Genomic DNA, 22,686 nt, shown 5'->3' on the forward strand with positions numbered 1-22,686 from the left:
AGTGCTTACTACAACAGTACTATTAAGTGATTGCAACTCTACATTACCATATGATACCAGAGTGAATACATGCAGTCCAGCATTTAGACATTAATTGTCAGGCTATTATGCTTTTATTTACATACAACCTATATGAGACTCTTCCTGCCCTATTCTCTGGTGTATGCGGTACATGCCTTAAACAATACAGGTGTCATACAGACAATTAACTTACTACTACTTTTAGATTCATTTCCTATGACAGTACATGCAAAAGTATTACTAACCTGCCTCGCGTCTCAACCACTCCAATCTACAGCCATGGGCCTCCTGGCTCACAGCCCGCTCACTTGTCACTGTGAAAGACATAAGAGAAATATCTAGCCATACCTATCCATAATATACATGAGCTGGCAATTATTAAACAGGTAGTGGACTGGTACTTACACACAGCTGGGACCTCCCCTGTCCTGTCCCTAGCTTCATGGATCCACTGATCCAAAAAATCCCCCTTTCACCGCTTCAGGTCAGCATAGTGATGCCTGACCTGCTCACCAGTTCGGGGTATGCCAGTGGCACTGGTGAGGTCACAGGCAAGATGGTCCCAGGTTTCTGCTTTGTATTGAGAACCCTGGTACTGGCCCTGCAGCAGTCTCATGTTATGATCTTTCACAAGGAGTCCTACCATGACTCTAGACTCCTGGATGCCCCAGCACTGTGCCCGAAAGCACACACCCTCTCCCATTCCAGACATAGAGCCTACAAGGGGGAGCTACAACCAGTTATGAGATGTATTCAAGCCTGTCAGGTTTAAATAGGGCTGGTTTCCTGCACTTTGCCATGATTGGACAGTTTTGAAAAAGCTAACCTATGGGCAACCCTGCTTACCTAAGGTTGGCATTGCTTAAAGGGGTATACCAATGGGCAGATTGAGTTAGCTTGTCTTCACATTGCTTATACCTACTTAGCTGGGCTGTGCAATGCTTAGCATTGCTTAATATTTAAGTTGCATTATATTTGCATTGTGGCATTGATTTATTATTCATTACATGTTATATATGTGTTTGGTATCCATGATTCATGTGTACGTTCACTGTATGGGGTCCTTGTGTTTATTAGGGGATTTCAACACTTTATTACATTGACACCTCACATCTGGGCTTAATGCAGTACTCCAGTTCACATATTTATGTCCTGTAGTTGGTTATACAATATAAAACTGTATATAGATTCCTTTCACATGTTCAGTTTGTATTTCCTGTAGTGAGGATCTGTTTGGTGATACTTCATGCTTATGCACTACTGTGATGGCTTAGTAGTTAACTACTTTGACTGTAGTATACAGGGTCCTCAGTTCAAGACCTGCAAAGGCTGTTTGTTTTGTTTCTGACCAAAACAGCAGCTGATGTATACAGAATGCTTAAGGCACTTTTAAGCAATTGTAAGTGGGTTTGCGTGGGTTTGCACTAAGGTAAGCAATGCTAACCTCTGGTTAAATATGCTTACAGAGTTAGCTTCAATATTGCTTAACCTGTGTGTGCATTGCTTGCCCCTGTGCAAACGGGCTTAAACCCACTTACTACTGCTTAAATATGCTTACTCCCATTTACTACTGCTTAACTATGCTTACTCTTGCTTACTAGTGCTTACACCCGCTTACCACTGCACTAATTTAGACAGTAATGTCTAATGGTTCGGACAGGTGGTGGATTTGGAACCTGTGTGGATTTATCATTCATTACACATTTTACCTTCCATTTTTATCCCTGATTCCTGTGTACATATCCTGGGGCACTTGTGATTATCTGTGGACTTTGCAACAATATGACAATGACACCTCACATCTGCATTTAATGCAGTACTCCAGTTCACAAATATATGTTATGCCGTAGGTTATGCAACAAAATAAATTGATCATACAATGAGTGATTTGATGTGGAAAATGGATTGTGACTCAAACCGGGAATGACTGCTCATAAGGTGAATGCTCTGCTCACTACACTATTGCTGTACTGCTTCATTTGCATATATCTTGTTTTTTATCCTCTTGTGCCATTTAAGTTACATGAACTGTAGATAAGCGATGGGCAAACTGTGCACCTATGGTTAAATTTGATCTGTTTCATAAAAAAAAATCTTCATATTTAAATGTTGTAACTATTGCTCTTGTACACTTGGGAGGGATGTTGCTGGGGGTATGCAAACACCTATGAGCGTTCTCGCTCATTCTTGCTCCTACACTGCTGTTCTTGATTGCAGGGGCGTGTATATTCTGAGAGCTCTGCTCTCAGATATGCCCCCTGTACTCGTACACACTCCGTGTCCATTTAGGAGCTCAGGCAGCGCTCCTTCATTACTATGCATGGCGCACTGCCGTCCTGCTCCCAAACGGCCACTTCCATGCAGGGCTTAGCTAGTCCTGCATAGAAGGATAGTGAATCCGGGGGATGATATTTTCAAATGCTTGTGGGAAAGACACATTTAGCATTTTATTCTTTTTAGAAATATTTTACCTGAACTGAGCTGAAATTGTTTCTGTTTCTACTTCATGAAAATTGAAAAGCAACATAGTTCAGTTTAAAAAAAATCAATGAAAAGCGATATGGCATTTTGCTCTTAATAAAAAAGAAAAAGAAAAAATATAAAATGTGGACTGCTTTTTAGTTTTCCAACAACACATGCCATACTTGCTTATTATATTTATAGTCTTATGACTGTTAAGTAAACTGTGGTCTTATACATTGCATTCAATGTTTCTGTTTCCTATTAATTTCTGTTTTGGCTTGCTTTGATATATACATACATATATTTTATATATATACACCTAAATACACCTAAATACATTATTACTAGGCTAATTGCCCTTGCAAGCCATTTTAAGCCTAGCCAATTATCCCTTGTGAGACTCAAACCCTGCACCTTGTGTTTGTAAGGCAAACACCTTAACCATTAGGCCATCCTCCCACCCTATATATATATATATATATATATACACACACACACACACACACACACACACACACACACACACACACACACACACACACACACACACACACACACACACACACACACACACACACACACACACACACACACACACACACACACACAAACACACACACACACTGATCTGCTACAGCATTTCTCTGAGTGAAGCTTTTTGCATTTATCCACCCACATAAGTCAACTTATATGCACAAAAATGAATCCTGGTGGGAGTATTACAAAATAGGATGATGGTTGTTTATATCTTGAAAATGCGGTTCAAGTTAACTGAAGTAAGTGGAAAATAAATGGAGAAGTTAGACCACCCAGTTCTTATTTACTTTCAAATTCTGTATTTCTAAAACTAAGCTAGAATTAATATTTGACCTGCTAGTTGCATTGTGAGTTATCTAGAATGTGAATACTGCATAATATTTGAATTGTTAGTTACTATTGATGATCATTTCATTTTTATCTCAGATCCCAACTGCCGACCACCATGACCATCCAGCCCTACCTTCCTAGTTGCTTGTTCCATTCAAGCACAGGAAGTGAGAGTTCTATACCCATTCACTCATTCTTCTAGAATGGGAGCTGAACATACCTGGAAACAGAATCATCATCCACATGTGAGGGATTCGATCCCCCCATGTTACTTCTCTATGCAGTGGATTGTAATCTCAGCAGCTGCTGCTTGCAGAGTGTGCATGTGTGCTAACACTAACACATATGCAATCCATTTCATATGTGGAGTACTACTGCATTGTATGCTTGTTAGGCTCATTCTTATCTGCAATATACCTACCCTCCTACAGGTGTCAGCATTACAGTGAACTGTCCCACAACCCTCCCCCAAGATGTGTTAGCTGATGCTGTTCATTTCCCCACCCCCACCCCAATCAGTTCTGTAGCACCCATACCAGTAGTCAAACAAAAGTCATCTTGGTGGTAATCACGGTTTTATCCCGCTCTACCATTAAGTTCAGTGATAATGATCCTTTTAGTTAGTGCTCATACCCTGAGTTTTTGTGATACCTAACATTTTCCTTGTGTGCAAATTTTAATAACTAAACAGGGATGTCTCAGAAAGCAGAACTGAATTTGCTTTATTAGCCAATGCTGTAGAACAAGCTGGGATATTATATATAATGCTATTTGAAGTCCATGTAATGTTTTTTTTCCAAATTCTTTGACAGCAATTCATAATGTTTTATGGATTTCTGTAGAAGGTTGGACAGATACGTTAACAAAATCTTTGAAAATGAAGAGATATGCAGTGTACCTAATACACATTTCAGAGACAGACACAATCCCTTGCTGTGATCACCACATTCAGAATTCTATTTTGGAAAATTATACTCACAGAAATACATGAAGCATAAGCATCATTTTTGCGGCATGTGTACATGAATAGCTGTCATATAAATGTTAGATAGATAGATAGACAGACAGATCGATAGAGCAGATTTAGAGAGGAAAGGGATTAATGTCAAAAATGAAGCAATTTTTCTTCTTTTACCAGTAACCAAGGTTTGAAGCATGCTCTTATTTACGTAGACTGATTGGATAGGCCGATAAATGCTCCCAGCTGGGAATGTGACCTATCCTGAGAAGGGCACAGCAGTGCTGTAAGCATATCTTTATGAGTATGTTATCCCACAGATGTAGAAATGCAGAGTTACAGCCATTAATGACTAGAAGCATAAGTTACCTAGGGTGGTGTTTGGATATAGAGATTTAGAAGTAGGAAAAAATGGGATGCAGGCCTGCAGGAAGTTATGCTTGCTATTGCTACTTAGAGCCTGTCATCATCTTCATCATCATCTTCATTTTCACTTCACATTTAGGCTGATTTAACTGAATTCATATCTGTCTACAGGAAAATTACCCTTCTCCATCACTATCATGACTATATTGAGGCAATTTGTGACAGTTATGGTCAGTTTGAGAAGAAAAAGAGCATTTTAGGGGTAGAACTGGAGTGAAGGTAACCATTCAAATTCATTAACTTAACCTGTTAAAGAAAGATTAAGGAAATCTGAATACAGCATTGCTTTTTAGCATAATTTACATGTAAATATAAGAAGGGGCTCTGAATATCATGTTATGTCAGTGGACTGCTAAAGATGGTATGCGGAACAATGGAAAAAAAAAGAGTAGAATAAAGTATACTCTATCCAATTCATGTTTTTTTTTATTGTCCTGTATCCCACTTTATGCCACATAAGTTTATGTTTGTCTTTTTATAAAAGAAAAATGGTGAGGGTATGAATCAGGAGACTCATTTTATATTAATTTTTACATTATGTAAAGGATACATTGTTGAAGGCAATTGACTGTGTCAGTTGTATATTACTTTTTAAGCCCATCTATTTCACCTTTCCTTTCTGACTTACTTATAAAAAGCAGCACTATAAATGTTTCTGGATGACATATTTCACAATTGTGTGGTAAAAGGAAAGGGTAAAGCCTTTATTGTTTTGGGGGAAATCCCATTGTAATCTGTATTAAAAATATAGGTGATAATGGAAAACACTGGAACTCACCAGCATTCTTGCATAAGCCTCAGGATGTTATACTGATAGTGTATCTTGAGGCTTCAACTTTCAGAGGCCTCAGTGTGGGGGTGGTCCTACTGGTTGAGCCAAAAGATAATATGACAATCTGGGAGTGTGAATAATGCTAATCTGTGTTTGTTTATGTGTATCTTAGTTTCTGTATATGTGTAAGAGACCGTCTCTCTGCCCTCTCTTCCTCTGCATCTGTTTGTGTGTGTGTGTGTGTGTGTGTGTGTATATATATATATATATATATATATATATATATATATATATATATATATATATACACACACACACACACACACACACACACACACACACACACACACACACACACACACACACATATATATATATATATATATATATATATATATATATATATAAACTGTGTGTGCATTTGTGTATTTGTGTTTGTGTGGACATTATTGTATATTTACATTATATATGCTCTGGATGTCCTCCAACAACAAGAACATATCCTACGATAGATTTGAAATATTAGCTGAAGGATCTTTTTTACATCAAAAATATCAAAAAGAATATACTACTAATAAAACAAATGCAAAACCTTTTCAAAGAGCAGTAATCCTCCTCCTCCAGGGTAGCAATTTCAGGGAAGTAACATATCTTTCACGGATGCAGAGCCCCTCCTGCTGTGGTGTCAGACTTTGTTATACCCCTGGGTGGTCGGTTGTTTCTCTGTAACACCAACATTGTTGGGAATTATTGCTTGTTTGTTGCAAATATTGTATATATTTCATATTATGTATATTTTCTCTAGTCATTCAGCATTTTTGTTATTACATTCACTCTTCAAGGTTGTGGTCTTAAGCTGTATTGTCTTCTCTGTTATATAAGGACAATGACCAGTGCATAGTTTGGGAGCCCTACTGTTTTTTGCCAGATAGTTGATCAGTGCTCAGAACATTGAACATAAAAGATGCCCAGTGCCATGGTGGTCAGATGTTGAGAAATCATCAAGGTGAATTTTGTATTTTCCCCACTTTGTCTCTCTTCTGCAAGTTTCTGTGACCTTGGAATTGAAATGATAAGGGTGGGGAGCTAGCCTACATATCAGGAGAGTGGTGGTCTTCCCCCTTGCAAAAAAATGTTTCTATAGTTTAGAAACTTGGAAGCATCACTCTTTTAATTAGTGATGCTTGCAAGGTGTTACATGGTTTAGGTTCAAACAATTGTGTCAATTAAGGGACACAATTATTTATAGCGAACTTGTATGTATTTGTTATTTTCAGAATTATGTTTAAAATTGCATGTAATATCAGATTGATATCCTCAATATTTGTCTTCTGTACAGATCTTGAATTGTATATTTTTTTCTTATTGCATAAGTCTCAGGCAGAACCTGAAACTTCCCCATGTGAATCAGTGGCTAACAGAATAGCATTTAAAAAATGAATAAAATGAATGCATTTTGTAGGGAAGATACAGCAGTGTTTTTTACGAGGAAGAGTGTGCTATTGAATTATTCAAAGTAAATTACACATTTTTGTACTTTGAAATCATGTTAAAGAAGTTATGGTGCAGGAAGACATAAATAATTACTAAAATGTTTATTCTGTATGAGTGGAAAGTTGTGCAGAATCATAGACAGCAGTGTTTCTTTCCTTCTTTCTTTTTTCTTATACTGTGCAATAGAAGGAACAGTTTCTTGTGGAAAGTGACATTACTGTATAATTTCTTTCTCCAGAATCCACAATCACAAGCATGGAGAACAACCACTGATGTTTCTAACCCATACTTACTGCACGAGTAAATCTTTGGTCGTTTGGCAACATGACAGACCCTGGCATCCATGGACCTTTGAAGACTAGCCAAAAGAATGATAAAAGGAAGATGTCTGTATTGTGAACAGCCAATCTGATCCCAGCGTTAATGTCCATGTTTTCACTTTTCCTATAACAGATGCCAGCCTGGCTCATCATGTAGACTGTAAAGAGATAGCCATGATAAATCAGTTGCATGGTGGCTAACACCAACTGCAGTAGTCAGTTGTCCATTCCTCTTTTGTCTAGTTCATAGTTATCATACCTGTGTTTAGTAGCTCTTTATATTGGTGTTATGCAGCTATGCCTATTTCAAGCTAAATATATACTAGATGCTACCATTACAAATGTTTATTGATTGACTATAATGGCTGACACCACACTGGAAGTACCTTGACAATGCTTATAGCATAAGTCACTTGGTTTCACCGTTTTCCATAATCACTTTGAAGCAAAACTGTTACATAACCTTTGCATCAGCAATTTGTCTGAGCTTCATAGGAGCTGGTATTTCTTCTAGAATCAGATTTCCATGTGTATGTTATTAAGTAATAATTAGGATAATAGAATGTAGGCTGATAAATGTTCAGACAGGGTTGAATCCCAGAGCTAACAACAGTGAACCTTTATGCAGATAATGCCATGTCTCAGCTGCAGTCCCACTCACCCACATTAAAGCCTATGAATTCCATCCTGCAGTGTATTTATTCTATCAGAGTTGCTTTGCATTACCATGAAATTAATCATCTATGCTGGTAGTTATATTCAGCTGTACTGAAAAAAGATTATCCTCTGACCATTCAGTGACTCTGTTGTTAGCACAAGCTGCAGCTCCCCCAGAGATAATAATTGCTGTGAAAGAGTTAAACATTTGGGTTCTGCCATAGTAAACCACCCTCAATCCTAATAGATTATTCTGTGCATATACCTATATCTTTATAGATATGACTTGAAAGTCTTGTTGTGCAAAGAGGTGAGATAATAATTATTCCATTATACAGCTTGTGGAATAAATGGGCTGAGCAAATGCTGCAAAAATGCTGCTGGCACCTGAAAATAAAAAGTATCATTATGGACCGTGATACTCCGGGAAGGTACTGCAGATGACAGAGTGCTTCCTACCCCCTACTGCATAATAGCAGACTGAGCTTACTTAAGTCCATTAATAAAGAAGAGCAGGCATTAGTTATAAGAGCCACAAGTTGTTTGCCCATCTGACTAAGGAATTATACAGTCCTTATGAGTACATTCTCAGGATTTGATTATGTGTTCAGCAAGAAGAAGAACTGGGTGTTGCATTAAAAAAGATTGGTTTGAATGGTGTAACCTTAAAGAAAAACTGACCTGTGTTGTTGATGTTTTAATGCAGGTTCGGAAAGCTGTGACTATATCTACAGCAGTAATTTTCTTTGAATATCATTTTGTAAATGCTATCCTTTGCACTACTGTTTTTTCCCCTGCTTGATTATTATTAAAATTGTTTTGACTTTCCATTATGACAAATCTATTGGCATCATTGGAACTGGAATACAATGCTTTATGCCATGTATGGTTGAGATGATCTTCGGGTATCACTGCATTTGGGGGAGAATGCTTTATGCAATGTGTGGGTGAGATGTAGTTGCTTCACTCTAAACTCAGCATTTACAAGAGACTTCAGTCTGCAGATGACTTCAGGTAATATTTGTTGAGCAGGAAATGCAGTAGACACTGATCCTCACAATGGGAAATGTGTGCAAAAGGCAAGTGGAAGACAATGCTGTGAACAGTCTGGTATCATTGCAATCACTGTGTAGAAGTTCCTCGTATATGTAGTTCATTTCTCTATCAAGTATATCCTTTATTGAAAACTCAGTCTGCTACCTTCAATATTAGACAAGTAAGGATGGCAACCAGCGCTGTAGAACTTGTTCATTATTGTCAGTCTCATTAAAGTATGTACAGTATTGCTGTAAGTTTATTGTTTAATGGCTGTCTTTCCAGAGGGAAATGGAGCTTTATCCTCCCCGATTCTGTCAGAAGCTATTCTGCTGCTAGCTGTTGTGGAAATGGATTTGTGGAGTGGAGTGAAAGCCTAGCAAGCACTACATTAAACTATAGGAGTCTCATTAAGGTAATCATAAATTGATCACTTCAGTTTACAAGGCTATACAGAGACTTCTTTGTTTAGTTACTCACTTGGTAGGCTTTTCCTTATTTAATAAGATTTGTCTCCTTACTGGTATTTGAAAACAGTAACATGAAGACAGCATGCTTGGGTTGCATATGAGTTCACATCCTCCCTTTATTTTCTTCTATTAGAGTTTGTCTTGCCAAACCATGGATATTAGGTACACTGTTTCTTTCTGAAATGGTGCACCATGTTTGCTGTAGCATAGACTAGATTCAGGCATCCTGAATCTAGCTTTGTTTGTATAACTTGAGCACTAATCCAGGCCACCTTTTTTGGAGAAGATTTCCCTACACCCTAGTGGCAGGAGTGTGCAGTTAGAACTTGACTGATTGAAGACTGCTGGAACAGGGCTCAGTTTTGAGCTTTTTTACTGGTTAATTGGGTAATTTGTTTAAATCAGTTTGCTTGCTTTCTATTGTTTTATATATATATATATATGCACTTTATTCATCTGCTTTTACTGTATTTGTGTTTTTTCCTACTTTATTAATTTATATTGCTTTTGCTGCTTGTTCTTAAAAGTACTTAATTGCATTTATTCTGCTGCAGTTATACTTAATTGCATTTATTCTGATGCATTATTTACTGCTTGTTAGTAGCTTGATTAAATTGTAACTGTTATTCTAAGCCTTTGGTCTAAACTCTTGGGCTTCAGATCAGTTGTTTTACATTAAGAAGGTGTGTGGTCTGCACTCTTGTGGCAGAACAGGTAGCTTACATCCTTCTAAGTTGGGAGTTTCCAATTGAAGGTTTAGTGTCTGTTATTCTAAAAGTGTATTAGTTCCGGTTTAAGCACTTGAGCTTAGGGCCAGTTATTTTACATTAAGAAGGTGTAGTCAGCACTCTTGTGGGAGGAGAGGGTAGATTCTGCCTTTCTGAGCTGGGAGTTTCTGTTTAAAGGCTTATTGTGCCTGCTTATTTGAACTGTTTCTTTCTGAAATTGGTACCCCTTGTTTGCTGTAGCATAGACTAGATTCAGACCTGCTGAATCTAGCTTTGTTTGTATAACTTGAGCACTAATCCAGGCCATCTTTTTTGGAGAAGGTTCCCCTGCACCCTAGTAGTAGGAGTGTGCAGTTAGAACTTGTCTGATGGAAGACTGTTGGAACGGGGCTCAGTTTTTAGCCTTTTATTGGTTAATTGGTTAATTTGCTTAAATTGGTTTGCTCATTTGCTACTGCTATATTAAAAAAAATACACTTTATGCATCACTGCTTAGCTAGAGTTAAACTATTCCCGTCGCCATAAAGTCTGCTCTTCAAATTTTCCCTTAGAACTAGCCAGTATTTTTAATTTCAACACTCAAATCGGTTTCTTTGAGCTCAGCACTTGTTCAGAACTCATTGTAAGCACTAAAAAAGCTACAAATTGACCACAGCACTCAACTTTCCTCACTTGTCTAGAGAAAAACAGTTTTTAGTACTTAATAAATAAGCACCTATCCAGGCATGTCTGTGGGTCAGCTCCTGGTGTTTTCTCTTATCTACCTTATGAATCTGGGCATCTTGGGGTAATCCAGCAATTGCCTCATGTACACAGAAAACCCACTCCTCCTACCACCCAACACTACAACCTGTGAGAGATGGACTTATATAGTCAAACGGGAAGCAAAGGTCTCTTCACCCAAGACTGGACTAGACAGTCAAGAGGAGAGGGTAAATACTTGCACCACACCATACTCATCACATAGTCCCTCAAAACCTACACCACCAATAACACACACATAGAAACACAACATACACACCTATATTCACAGAGGCTCTCAATAAAAATCTGCCCAAGCAACAGAGATCTCCAAAGCAGAAACACAAGCATCCTCCACCCCAACACACCCCAAATGACACATAGCCCACAAACTTAGTGTGCCACTCAACCACAGTCCATACGGCATACCAACGTACCCAACACTCTAGTCATAGGTGACTCTATAGTCAGGCACACTGATGTTCCACTCACCAGGCTAAACAAGGAGAAAATTACTGTCAGCTGCCTGGCGGGTGCCAGGATCCTCCACATACTGCATGCACTCAGGTCACTCCACAACAATACAAATATGACTTTGTCATTGTCCATGTTGGTGTGAATGGCCTGAGATGTACCTCCCTGGGCTGCAAGAAAAGAGACATGGAGTAGCTCTCCAATCTTGTAACCCAGGCAAGTATGACCCTAGCCCTGAGTAGCATCCTGCCATTACCCAGAATGATACCACAGTACAAGGACAAAATGACTGACTACAACAATTGGCTAAGCTTCTAGTGTCATTCTAAAGGGATCCAGTAACTGTCTGTCTGGGATAACATGATCAACAGACCACGATGCTTTGCAGAGATGGCCTGCACCTGTCGCTCTTGACATTCCGGATACTGGCCAAGGCACTTGCCAACCCTATAATGCCTTTTTTAGGCAAGACTCAAATGACAAATTCTCCACCGTAACAGGTACAAGCAAGCAAAATCTGAAGGTAATGCTACTCAATGCTAGCAGTCTAAACCTCAAAATGCACTCACTTGAGGCACTCCTTAAACTGGAGAACATCGACATCAGGTGCAGTAACAGAGACCTGGTTCAAGGCTCCAGAGAGCACCTGTGCATTACCAGGCTATAATTCATACCAGACCTTTCGGCCACCTAACCTGGACTGAAACACTAAAGGCGGAAGCGTGTCCATATTCATTAAGGATATCCACACCTCCAGGCTAGTTGCTCTGCATAATGCATCCGAGATTATCCAAGTGCAACTAACTCTGGGCAAGACCACAATCCAAATTGTAGCTTGCTACAGATCCTGCACCATGCCCCAGGATTCCCACTCCTCATTTCTTGATACACTGGAAAATATTAGGGTACAACCTAACACCCAAATAATGGGCGATTTCAACTACCCCATCATTAACTGGGAAAACTACTCATGTACCAACTCTTTTGCTCAATGTTTTCTGGAATTCATAAATTCCGTTGCCTTGGATCAACTTATCCACACCCCTGCCAGGAGCAGCAATATCCTAGACCTGGTCATTACCAACATGGGTGACCTGTGTTCCACACCAGAGGTCAATTTCTCGTTGGTCAGATCCGACCACAAGCTAATCACCCTAGACATCCACATCCCATTCCCACCCGCCATTAGGGAAACCACTGTAAAAAATGTCTCCAAAGCCAAGTTCACGCTTCTTAAGACAGAAGTGGCAAACTTCATAACACCCATGCAGACGGACATAGAGGTACGCCTGCTGAATCCTACACAAATGCACTTTATAGGCATTTACACAAGTGCATGGATCGTGCTATCCCTAACAGAACCAATATGCTATCCTCCAAACAAAGGAAGCCAATCTGGTGGTCCCCTGCCATAAACAAACTCTACAACAGAAGAAAGAAACTGCTGCAAAAAAAGAGTAAAATCCCATGATTGGAGGAACTCCCTGGTCAGCCTAAGAAGCTGAGATCCCTCATAAAATCCTCCAAAGCTAGTTACAAAAACAAAATCACCACTGTTTCTAAAGACAATCACAATGCATTCTATAGCTATGTCAAGAATCTCAATGGCAACACTCAGATCTGCTCTGAGTTACAACACAATGGCACTAAATATACATAACCAACTGATATTGCTAACATCCTGGCAGGAAGGTTCAGTGCTAACTTTACCCCCCTCTCACCCCCTAAAGGGCCCATCTCTATACCGGAAGAATGCAAAGTTCCTGTAATCACGGCTGTGCAGGTAAAAAACATACTCTCCAAAGCCAAGAACACAGCATCCATGGGACCTGACAACTTTCCAGGCTGCATTCTACATGAACTACAGAAAGTACTGCCACACCACCTATGTAACATGTTCAATCATAGCCTCACCTCTGGCTTTGTGCCCACTGAATGGTGCACAGTGACGGTTATCCCACTCCACAAAGGGGGATCCATCATGGACCCCGGGAACTACCACCCCTTTAGCCTGATGAGCCTGGTCTGCAAAGTCATGGAACGTATCATCATGGAACTTATAAACAAAGACATTGGTAATACCCAAACACTGTACCCCACCCAGTTCAGGTTTGTAAAAGGCAGATCATATCTCCTAAACCTGATAGACTTCTTCGAAGCAGTCATCAAAGCCGTAGATGAGGATAAGGTGGTTCACACAGCCTATCTAGATCTCACCAAGGCTTTTGACACCATCCCCCAATCTGGAATTATAGATAAACTCACAAAACTAGGTATAAATCCCTACATCACAAGATGGGTTGCCAACTGGCTCACTAACAGAGCCCACACTGTGAAAGTAGCAGACTCTAAATCCGACATCAGACCAGTGACAAGTGGAGTACCACAGGGTTCAGTCCTGGGTCCTCTACTGTTTGGTATCTACTTCTCTGAAGTACAGGGTAACACAGAAGGTCTTTGGCTAATGAAGTTCACAGATGATTGCAAACTAGGAGCCATAATCAAAACTCCTAACAATGTGGACATCCTACAAAAGGGCCTCACTGAGACAGATGCCTGGTGTCAAAGCCATGGCCTCAAGCTCAATGCTAAAAAGTGCATTGTCATCCCTTTTGGTAAAAACTCTGTACCCTGAACTAGCACATAGGTGGTAGTCTACTTAATACCGAAAGTGTGATAAGAGACACAGGTGGACAGTAGTCTCTCCTTTGATAATCACATTGCCACAGTACTCAGGAAATCCTTCCATGTGGCACACCTCATCACAAAAGGTTTTTCATCCAGGAAAAAAAGAGGTCATTGTTCCCCTCTACTCATCTCTCATTAGACCCATTATAGAGTACAATGCCCCTTTAGGTATGCACCTTACAAGACATCTACAACAACTGGAAGGGCCACAGAAATACCTCACAAAAAGGATTACCAGCTGCAAACCGATGCCCTACGCTGACCGTCTCAAAAAACTCCAGCTTTACTCCATCGCATATTGCCTACTCAGAGGTGATCTCTGCCTAACATACAAACCTGTGTCAAACCCAGAGTTGTTGGACATGCTCCACTTAAAGAAATCCCAATCCCTCCAAGCTACACACTCTAGGGACCTAAACCTTGTCACCACAATAAACAGAACATGCAGGAGGGATAGATTTCTGTCTCAGAGACTTCCCATACTGTGGAACAAACTACCTATCTATAGCAAACAAAGCTCTTCATTAGCACTCTTCAAGGAAAAATCTTGATGATTGGATGGGAAATAGGAAATTTACCCAGGGGATCACTTTTGTGGCTCTGCTCGACAGCGGCACGGGAAAATAATTTTCTTGGGTGGCGAAAGCCAGGGTACCTTTTTGACAAGGCTTATATAGGCCCAAGGGCCAATAGCCTAGTACCTACCTATGAACCTATGGGTAAGCAGACCAACAGTCAGTGTTAACAGTGCAATGTACTGCAAAGAGTTAGAGTTAGCTATGAAAATCACTCACATAACAAAATCACAAATGGAAGTCTTCAGCAAGTCATTTTCTTGCTCAAAGGTTCTTACCCTCATTTTAAGTAGAACACATGCTTCCTTCCCCATAACATCTCATTGTTGCTCAAGACTGTCTCTCTGTGTCCCAATCAATAATTTGTGCTTTTGTTTATTGACTCATGGAGTTGCTATTTACTTCCCCAAAAAATGACCCTTCTGAGAAGTGTAATCGTGATGCTAGTTCCTTAATTAGACTAATGCTATGGCTCTAGCTCTGAATGACTTTACCATTTTTACCTACATCTCTCCTTGACCTATCTGTATGCTGCTTATGAAATGATGTCCATATATCAAGTACCAACCAGACATTCAGAGAGTCCTGCTATGTGAGAATACGTATACTCAATTCTCACCTTAGTTAGTTTAATGTTATTTTCCATGTACTAGAACACATTAGAGGAGGCACAGCACAAACTTCCTCTGACTTTAGTTATAGGTTGTGGTACTGATGTATCTGGTCTAAGTGGGGGGCTTCAGTTTACTGTTGGATGTTGCTCTGTGTGTGCTTGCACATACACCTTTGTAGCTTTACTGCTTACCTTCTCAGTCATTGAGAGTTTACTGATATACAACCACTTCAGCAGTCATGCTTTGTGATATTGAGTATGAAGAGGTCCTCAAGTTCTCCATTTTCCCTTCAAATGTAGTGATCATGTGGTCTCAGTGGGAGGGAAGGTTTTGAAGGGATTTTAGACATATGCTTTCCCTTTTATTTATCTGATTCAGTGTCATGGCTGTTTCATGTGTTATGCTATGGTTACAAATGTAACTGTCCTAGTGGTGTGTTGTTCTGACTGTAGTTCAGAGGGTCCTGGGTTCAATACTTGGCAGAGTTGTCTTTAGCCATAACTAGGCTAAAAAACTTCTCAAAAGCTGACTACACCCTCCTAAGGGAGGGTATCAGCAGCTTCACACCACCTCAGAGGATGCAGACAACTATGCTGAACAGTACACCAGTGCAGTATACAATCACCTGTACAACTGCATGGACTCAGCCATACCCAGCAGAAGTAAAACCTGCTCCTCAAGAAAACATAAACATGTCTGGTGGACATCCTCTATCAACAGGCTTTCTTTACAACAAAAGGAAAGGAAGAAACTGTTGTCCAAGGGTAAAAAGGAACAAATTCCAAAATCAGAAAATCTCCCTCCTCTGCCTCAACAAGCAAATTAGATCACTAGTGAAAAGCTCCAAAGCCAATTATGAGTCAAAACTAGCCTTCAAACCAAAGGGAAACCACAAGTCCTTCTTTAGTTATGTTACGAACCTCCATGGCAAAGCCCAAGTTTGTTCCGAATTAGTACTTAATGGTACCACTTGCACTGATCCTGCTGATTTAGCCAACCTGCTAGCTGATAAGTTCAGCATAAACTTCTCCCCCTTATCACCTGCCAAAGGCCCAGTCAACATCCAGGATACTTGTCCCACACCTCACATCTCCGTAGATCAAGTGTTAAAGGCACTATCCAAGGTAAAGAACACATAGGACCTGGTAATATCCCAGGCTTTATTTTGCACCGTCTCCAGCAAGAACTAGCTTCACCGTTGAGCAACCTATTTAACCACAGTCTAATTACAGGCTTCATTCCAGCAGAGTAGAGAACCACCATTGTCATCCTCTTGGAAAAAGGTGGTGCCATACTGATTCGGGAAACTATCGCCCCATTAGCTTGACAAGTCTGATCTGTAAAGTCATGGAGAGTATTATTATGGCTCTCATAAACAAGGATATAGGCAATCTCCAAAAACTCGACTCAAACCAATTCAGATTCATCAGGGGTGGATCTTGTCTACTGAACCTAGTTGACTTCTTTGAGACTGTCACCAAAGCCCTGGATGAGGGAAGGTCAGTACATACAGCTTACTTTGACCTGGCCAAGGCCTTTGACACAATCCCCCACTCAGGCATCATCGAAAAGCTAACACAACTTGGTGTTAATCCCTGTCTCATCAGATGGGTGGCTAACTGGCTCACAAATAGGACCCACAAGTTCAAAATAGATGCCACCACCTCTGACAGCAGACCTGTCACTAGTGGTGTTCCCAGGGATCTGTCATGGGACCACTACTGTTTGGCATCTACTTCTCAGAGGTCCAGGCAAAGACAAAGGGCCTGTGGCTAACCAAGTTTGCAGATGACTGTAAGTTGGGTGCTGTCACTGACTCCCCAAATGATGTTAATATACTGCAAGAGGGTCTCACAGCTACAAATAACTGGGGCCAAACTTATGGCCTTAAGTTAAACACAAAAAATGTATTTTCATACCATTCAGCAAAAACATGGCCCCTACTAATTATCACATCAACGGCAACTCCCTAAGCACACAACCCATGGTGAGAGACCTGGGCACTCAGGTTGACAACAATCTCACATTCGACCATCATGTAGCAGCAGTGGTCAGAAAAGCCTTCTACTTGATTCATCTCATAAATAAAGGAATTGCATCCATAAAAAAAGGTTATTACCTCTCTGTACTCTTCCCTCATTAGCCCTATAATTGAGTATAATGCCCCATTTGGTATGTACCTCTCCAAACACCTGCACCAACTGGAAAGGCCACAGAAATACCTCACAAAGAGAATCCATGGCCCCCAATGCCTGTCCTTTGTGGACAGGCTCAAATCACTATCACTTTACTTGGTATCATACAGATTGCTCAGATGTGATCTGTGTCTTGCCTACAAGGCAATATCGGACCCTGCCCTACTAGAGATGCTCCATATCTGTAAGTCTAACTCCTCACACATTACCCACTTGACAGGCTTAAATCTAATATGCAACATCAACAAAACCTGCTGGAGAGACAGTTTGTCGCCTAGAGGCTGCCCCGTCTCTGGATTAGTCTTTCCATACATCTCAACCAGAGTACCTCACTGACCCTCTTCAAGTGCAGCCTTGATGAGTGAATGGGAAACAACAAATTTGTCCCAGGGGTTCTACCTTTGTCCCTCACTGACAGGGGCAACCGGTGCTGACTGAAGTTTCTTTTTTTTTGGGGGGTGGGGTAAACTTTTGGCTAGGCTTGTAAGGGCCCCAAGGCCATTAGCCTAGTAACCTCCTATGAGCCTATTGGAAATTGCAGGAAGAGGACAGTTGTCTCTATTTTGCTATATGGAATGTATTATAGGGACAGAAAGAAGTAGTTGTGCTGGTGAAATGTATTGTATAAATAAGGGAATAAGACAACTTTTAAATCCTGTTCAAGTGATAGTGGAGACAGAATTATTTTCCTTAGTGTTTGTAAGCAAAGTTATTTTGGAAAATGATTTTAGGATATTTATAAAGACATTACTGTACAAAAATATTATTTTCTTCAGTTGATCTGTTCTATTTTTTCCTATTATTAGAAGTCACCAGATTACTCAGAAATGTCCCACTTTGTCAGAAGGAGTCAGAACATGAGAAAATCTGTCAGGAAGCACAGGTTGGGTAGAAGTTTGATTACTTCCTCTTCTGTTTGCCTGTTGTGTAACTCTAAGTAAGTTAGTTAGTCAACAGCAGTCACTGGTTGCCCCTGAAAAGGAACATCTGTGTCTAGTGGGCTTACCCAGTTAGCAAATGTATATAAAAGTAACACATTCAGGTTCACACTATATGCCACTATTAATTTATGCTGCAGCTGGGATGTCTGAAGGAATGTGACATGCGGTAAGTGGTGAACAGATAGTAGATTCTATACCATCTCCTCCTATTCTCAGCTGGTTAGGGTGCATCCATCAGGATATATCCATCATCATTACTATAAATGTATCCATTTTTATTTTAAAAGTATAAGCAAGAGCATATGATGTTATCACACCTGGTGGCTTAGTCTGTTTTTGCAAAATGATTTCTTAGTTTCATTTTTATTAATTCTGACTAGTATGTATGTATGAACTCCTCACCACTGTTACTTGTTTCCACTCTCTTAAGAGGATTCATTGTCTACTAAGTGCCCACTTAACAGTGGACAAAGGTGTTGATATACCACACAACAGTGAGGTTAATACCTTCCATAGCAAGTCTCACATCTGTGGAGTCTGAAGTAAAGCACTGGCTGACCTCATCTCTGTGACTTGAGGATAGGCTCAAATATTCCAGCAATAAAGTGTAGTTATATGTTACTTATTTGTATGCAAATCTTCCTCAGGGCTAGGTGTTCTTGATTTATGCATACCAGTCCAGCTACCTAGTGTGCCTCCATGGCATCACTGGGTCTGTCAGATCAGTTGTATTTCTTTGAAGAAGCACTTCTTGTAGAAAATGTGCTAGAGGCTCTGCCTGAAAACTTGAAGAAGCTACTCCCTGTTTCCAGAAGTGTGGATGTTTTCAAATAAAATAAAAGTGTGCAGCCTATTTTGCTTAAACTGGGATCACCTTGCATGTTAAGCAGGAATTGTGTGTGTGTGTGTGTGTGTGTGTGTGTGTGTGTGTGTGTGTGTGTGTGTGTGTGTGTGTGTGTGTGTGTGTTTGTTTTCTTCTGAACGTATGTAGTGGTGAAGGTCACAAATCCTACATTTGTGCCTTGATTCCTTTATTTTTTGCCCACTTCCAATACTCGACAACTATCTAGCCATTTGCCATGATGTTTGCCCATTTTTTCATTCATTCCCCTACTGGAAGACAGAAGATAATCCAGGCAGCCATCAAGGTACTTAAATTTTGTTGCCTTAAGGTGTCCTTAGTACATGTCACAAAAGTGCTGCAGGAGAGGACATTAAATGGGAACACGATGTGGCCATCACCCACATCCATAAGTGATATCCCCCTGGCAACTCACCCCTTAATAAACATCTGGCTTCTACAAGCTTCTTAATCTCATCCAGGGATGCATTAGAGAGATAAATACTCTGCAGCACATACCTTCCACTACCCCCCCCCCCCCGAGACAGCAGGCATCACCACTTCAATCCTTCCCTCACCCTTCTTAATTATTGGATCCTCCAACACTTCATTACTGCCTGAACCTGCACTAGCTAATGCATTGTCAGTGCTCCAGCCCCCTATGTCAAAGAGCAACTTTAGTGCTTGCTTCCAAATATGACAATGTCAAACAGAGAAGCATGCAGGCCCTTTGAATGGAAATGAAAACATTAAAGGAAATGTTTCTTGTCAGTTAAAGGTTATATTCTGAAAATTGTCAAACTGAAGTCAAGATGTTTAAGTAACAAGTCAATTTGACATATTATGTAGGTCAGAGGAAGTTAATAGCCCCACCAGCAAAAGAGATGGTTTACTAATTTATACTGCCATATTTATTAATACTACTCTGGTAACTTGATGATACTGTACAGACACAGAGAGACACAGCAAAATATCATGTGACATACTGTAATATTATTTTCTAGTCAGTTATTAGTGTGGATTCCATTGAAGATACTGAATATTGTTTGGAGCTATGTTCACTATCCAACTTTATACTCATAAAACAAGATTTCCATGCATTTTGTAGAGAAAGAAATCCAAGAAGTCAGCAATGACTGACTGCAGAAAATCTGTCTTACTCAGATAGATGGCCTTCTTGCCTCTGCATGTATCCAATCATTTAACAGAGGCAACATTCATAATCTTGTTGTTTAAGTCAGAATAAACACCATTTCTTTAGAATGCATTAACAACTATTATGGCTAAATTATGATGTCAACATTTTAGCAGTGCTCTAAATTGGCAGGGATAAAAGGGGCATGACATCATTGACTATTGCTGAACAGATTGTGTTTTCCCTCAGGTATCTTTTAACTGGGTTGAGCTCTTATGTACTTCTTTTTCTACCACCTCTGCCTTAGATAACTGACATCCTTCAATGAAGAGATATGTGGTTTGGCTAAAATGGACTTTTTACAAAAGGACAGCTGCACTATTGCATCAGTAGGCATCTTCTACTATTAGGATCTGTCAGTCTATTTTTTCCTCGAGGTTATCATAGGTGATGCAAAGGTATCCCCTTTAAATATATTATTTAATCAAGAAACTGGGACCTTTTAATCAGTAAATTAATATGTCAGTGGCTCGCAAAAGTATTCTAAGGTTTTAGCAAATGCCAATGAATTATTTGTCTAACTCCACATCACCTTTTTAACTATATGAGAAGTCAGACGGTATCTCTGATTCCAATTAAAAATTGTCCAACTATAAACTAAGTTCTAGCACAGTATGTCAAAACAAAATTCATCAAAAGTCATGTTGAAGCAGCCAGTTAAACAGAACACTACTTTAGTAAAAGAGCTGTTTACCGATTAGTGACAGAAAGCCACTCTCTGCATGGTGCTGCATCCTGTCCACCCATCAGTATTCCGCTTGTAAGAGGAAAGTACAGCTCCCCAACCATTGCAGTATTGGAGGAGATGGTTCTACACAACACATTTCAGGTAAAAATGAAAACAGAGCAGCTCAATTTGTCTTATATAAGTTCAGTCATCAGGAAATCATTTCTTACAATAAATTAAGGAAGCCTTAATAATAATAATAATAATAATAATAATAATAATAATAATAATAATAACAATAACAATAATAATAATAATAATAACAATAATAATAATAACAATAATAATAACAACAATAATAATAATAATAACAATAATAACAATAATAATAATAACAATAATAATAACAATAATAATAATAACAACAATAACAATAATACTTATTAATTCTGGAAACGTAATTTTGTTAAGTCAATTGCATTCAAATGTATTTTTCTGAATGTGACTACTAGGAAGGGTCCAACTGGGCAGCGACTCCTTTTCATCAAAAGCCTAGTGAGAAAAGAAATAATAGTTTATGTACAACAAATTGCATTCAGTAAGTGTTTTTGTCATTCTTTTCAAACACGTAACTTAGTCATGCAGAAGCCTGAGGGCACTCATTGTCCTAATCAGCTATTATGTTAGATGAGGTCTGTTTAGCCTTACTAGCCAGCTCCACAAGGTTTTTCTTGCATAGGACTATTCCTTTCTGGAAGTAGTTTGATGCATATTCCAAGGTCCAACAGTTATCGCTAGATAGGATTCTTTTGTAATGAGGAAGAATATGTTTTTGCTTTCAGAAACTTGATTTCACTGCAGTGAATGTATCTCTCTCTTTCTCTCTCTCTCTCTCTCTGTAACTGGGCTTAGTACCTACATCTCAAAAGTCTTTATTTTGGAAGAGAGTTCCTATTTTCAGGCCTGATTTACCCATGTACATGATGTGCCTATTTTTGGAAGTATCTCCCTATTTTCAGGCTTAATTTACTCCTTCACATGATTGTCTGAATCTCATCACACATGATTTTTGAAGTTGTCTAGAAAACCACACTACATGATTAACATACTAACTTCACCAATAATTTAAAGAAGGGAACACGTTTTACACCTCCCATTTTCAAAACCAAAAAAATGATCTTGTGTGGTAGAATTTTGCAGTAGTTCATTGAAGTCTACAGGTTTCACGCTGTCCCTTTGATAATTAAAATCTATGTTTTCTACACTGTCTCCCTAATAATATGCTTATATTTTTTATCCTTTTTGTTAGTCTTAGTGTTTTAAACATATGTTTCTGAGTAGTATCCCACATTCCTGCCGTAATATGTTATTTGGTATTCCAATATTACACTGATTTGATGCCCCTATTTTTGGAAGTATGTCCCTATTTTCAGACTTGATTTACTCCTTCATAAAGTTGTCTGAATCTCCTCATCACATGTGATTTTTAAAGCTGTCTAGCAAACCACATGACATGACCAACATACTACCTTCACCAATAATTA

General features: G+C 39.4%; 1 protein-coding gene across 1 annotated transcript in view; it reads left to right on the plus strand.

The window, feature by feature from the left end:
• Window positions 1–8,808, plus strand: part of LOC122804023 (integrin beta-2-like) — a 361,244-nt gene extending 352,436 nt beyond the window's left edge. Inside the window, exon 4 of the mRNA XM_044073700.1 lies at window positions 7,240–8,808. Within this exon, the coding sequence (XP_043929635.1) occupies window positions 7,240–7,274 (35 nt within the window). The 3' untranslated portion in view covers window positions 7,275–8,808. The remainder of the gene's footprint in view (window positions 1–7,239) is intronic.
• The last annotated feature ends 13,878 nt before the right edge of the window (window positions 8,809–22,686 follow it).

This window comes from Protopterus annectens, chromosome 6.part0 (genome assembly GCF_019279795.1).
Source record: "Protopterus annectens isolate FY-2018-M chromosome 6.part0, PAN1.0, whole genome shotgun sequence".
In the NCBI taxonomy this organism is placed as follows: domain Eukaryota; kingdom Metazoa; phylum Chordata; order Ceratodontiformes; family Protopteridae; genus Protopterus; species Protopterus annectens.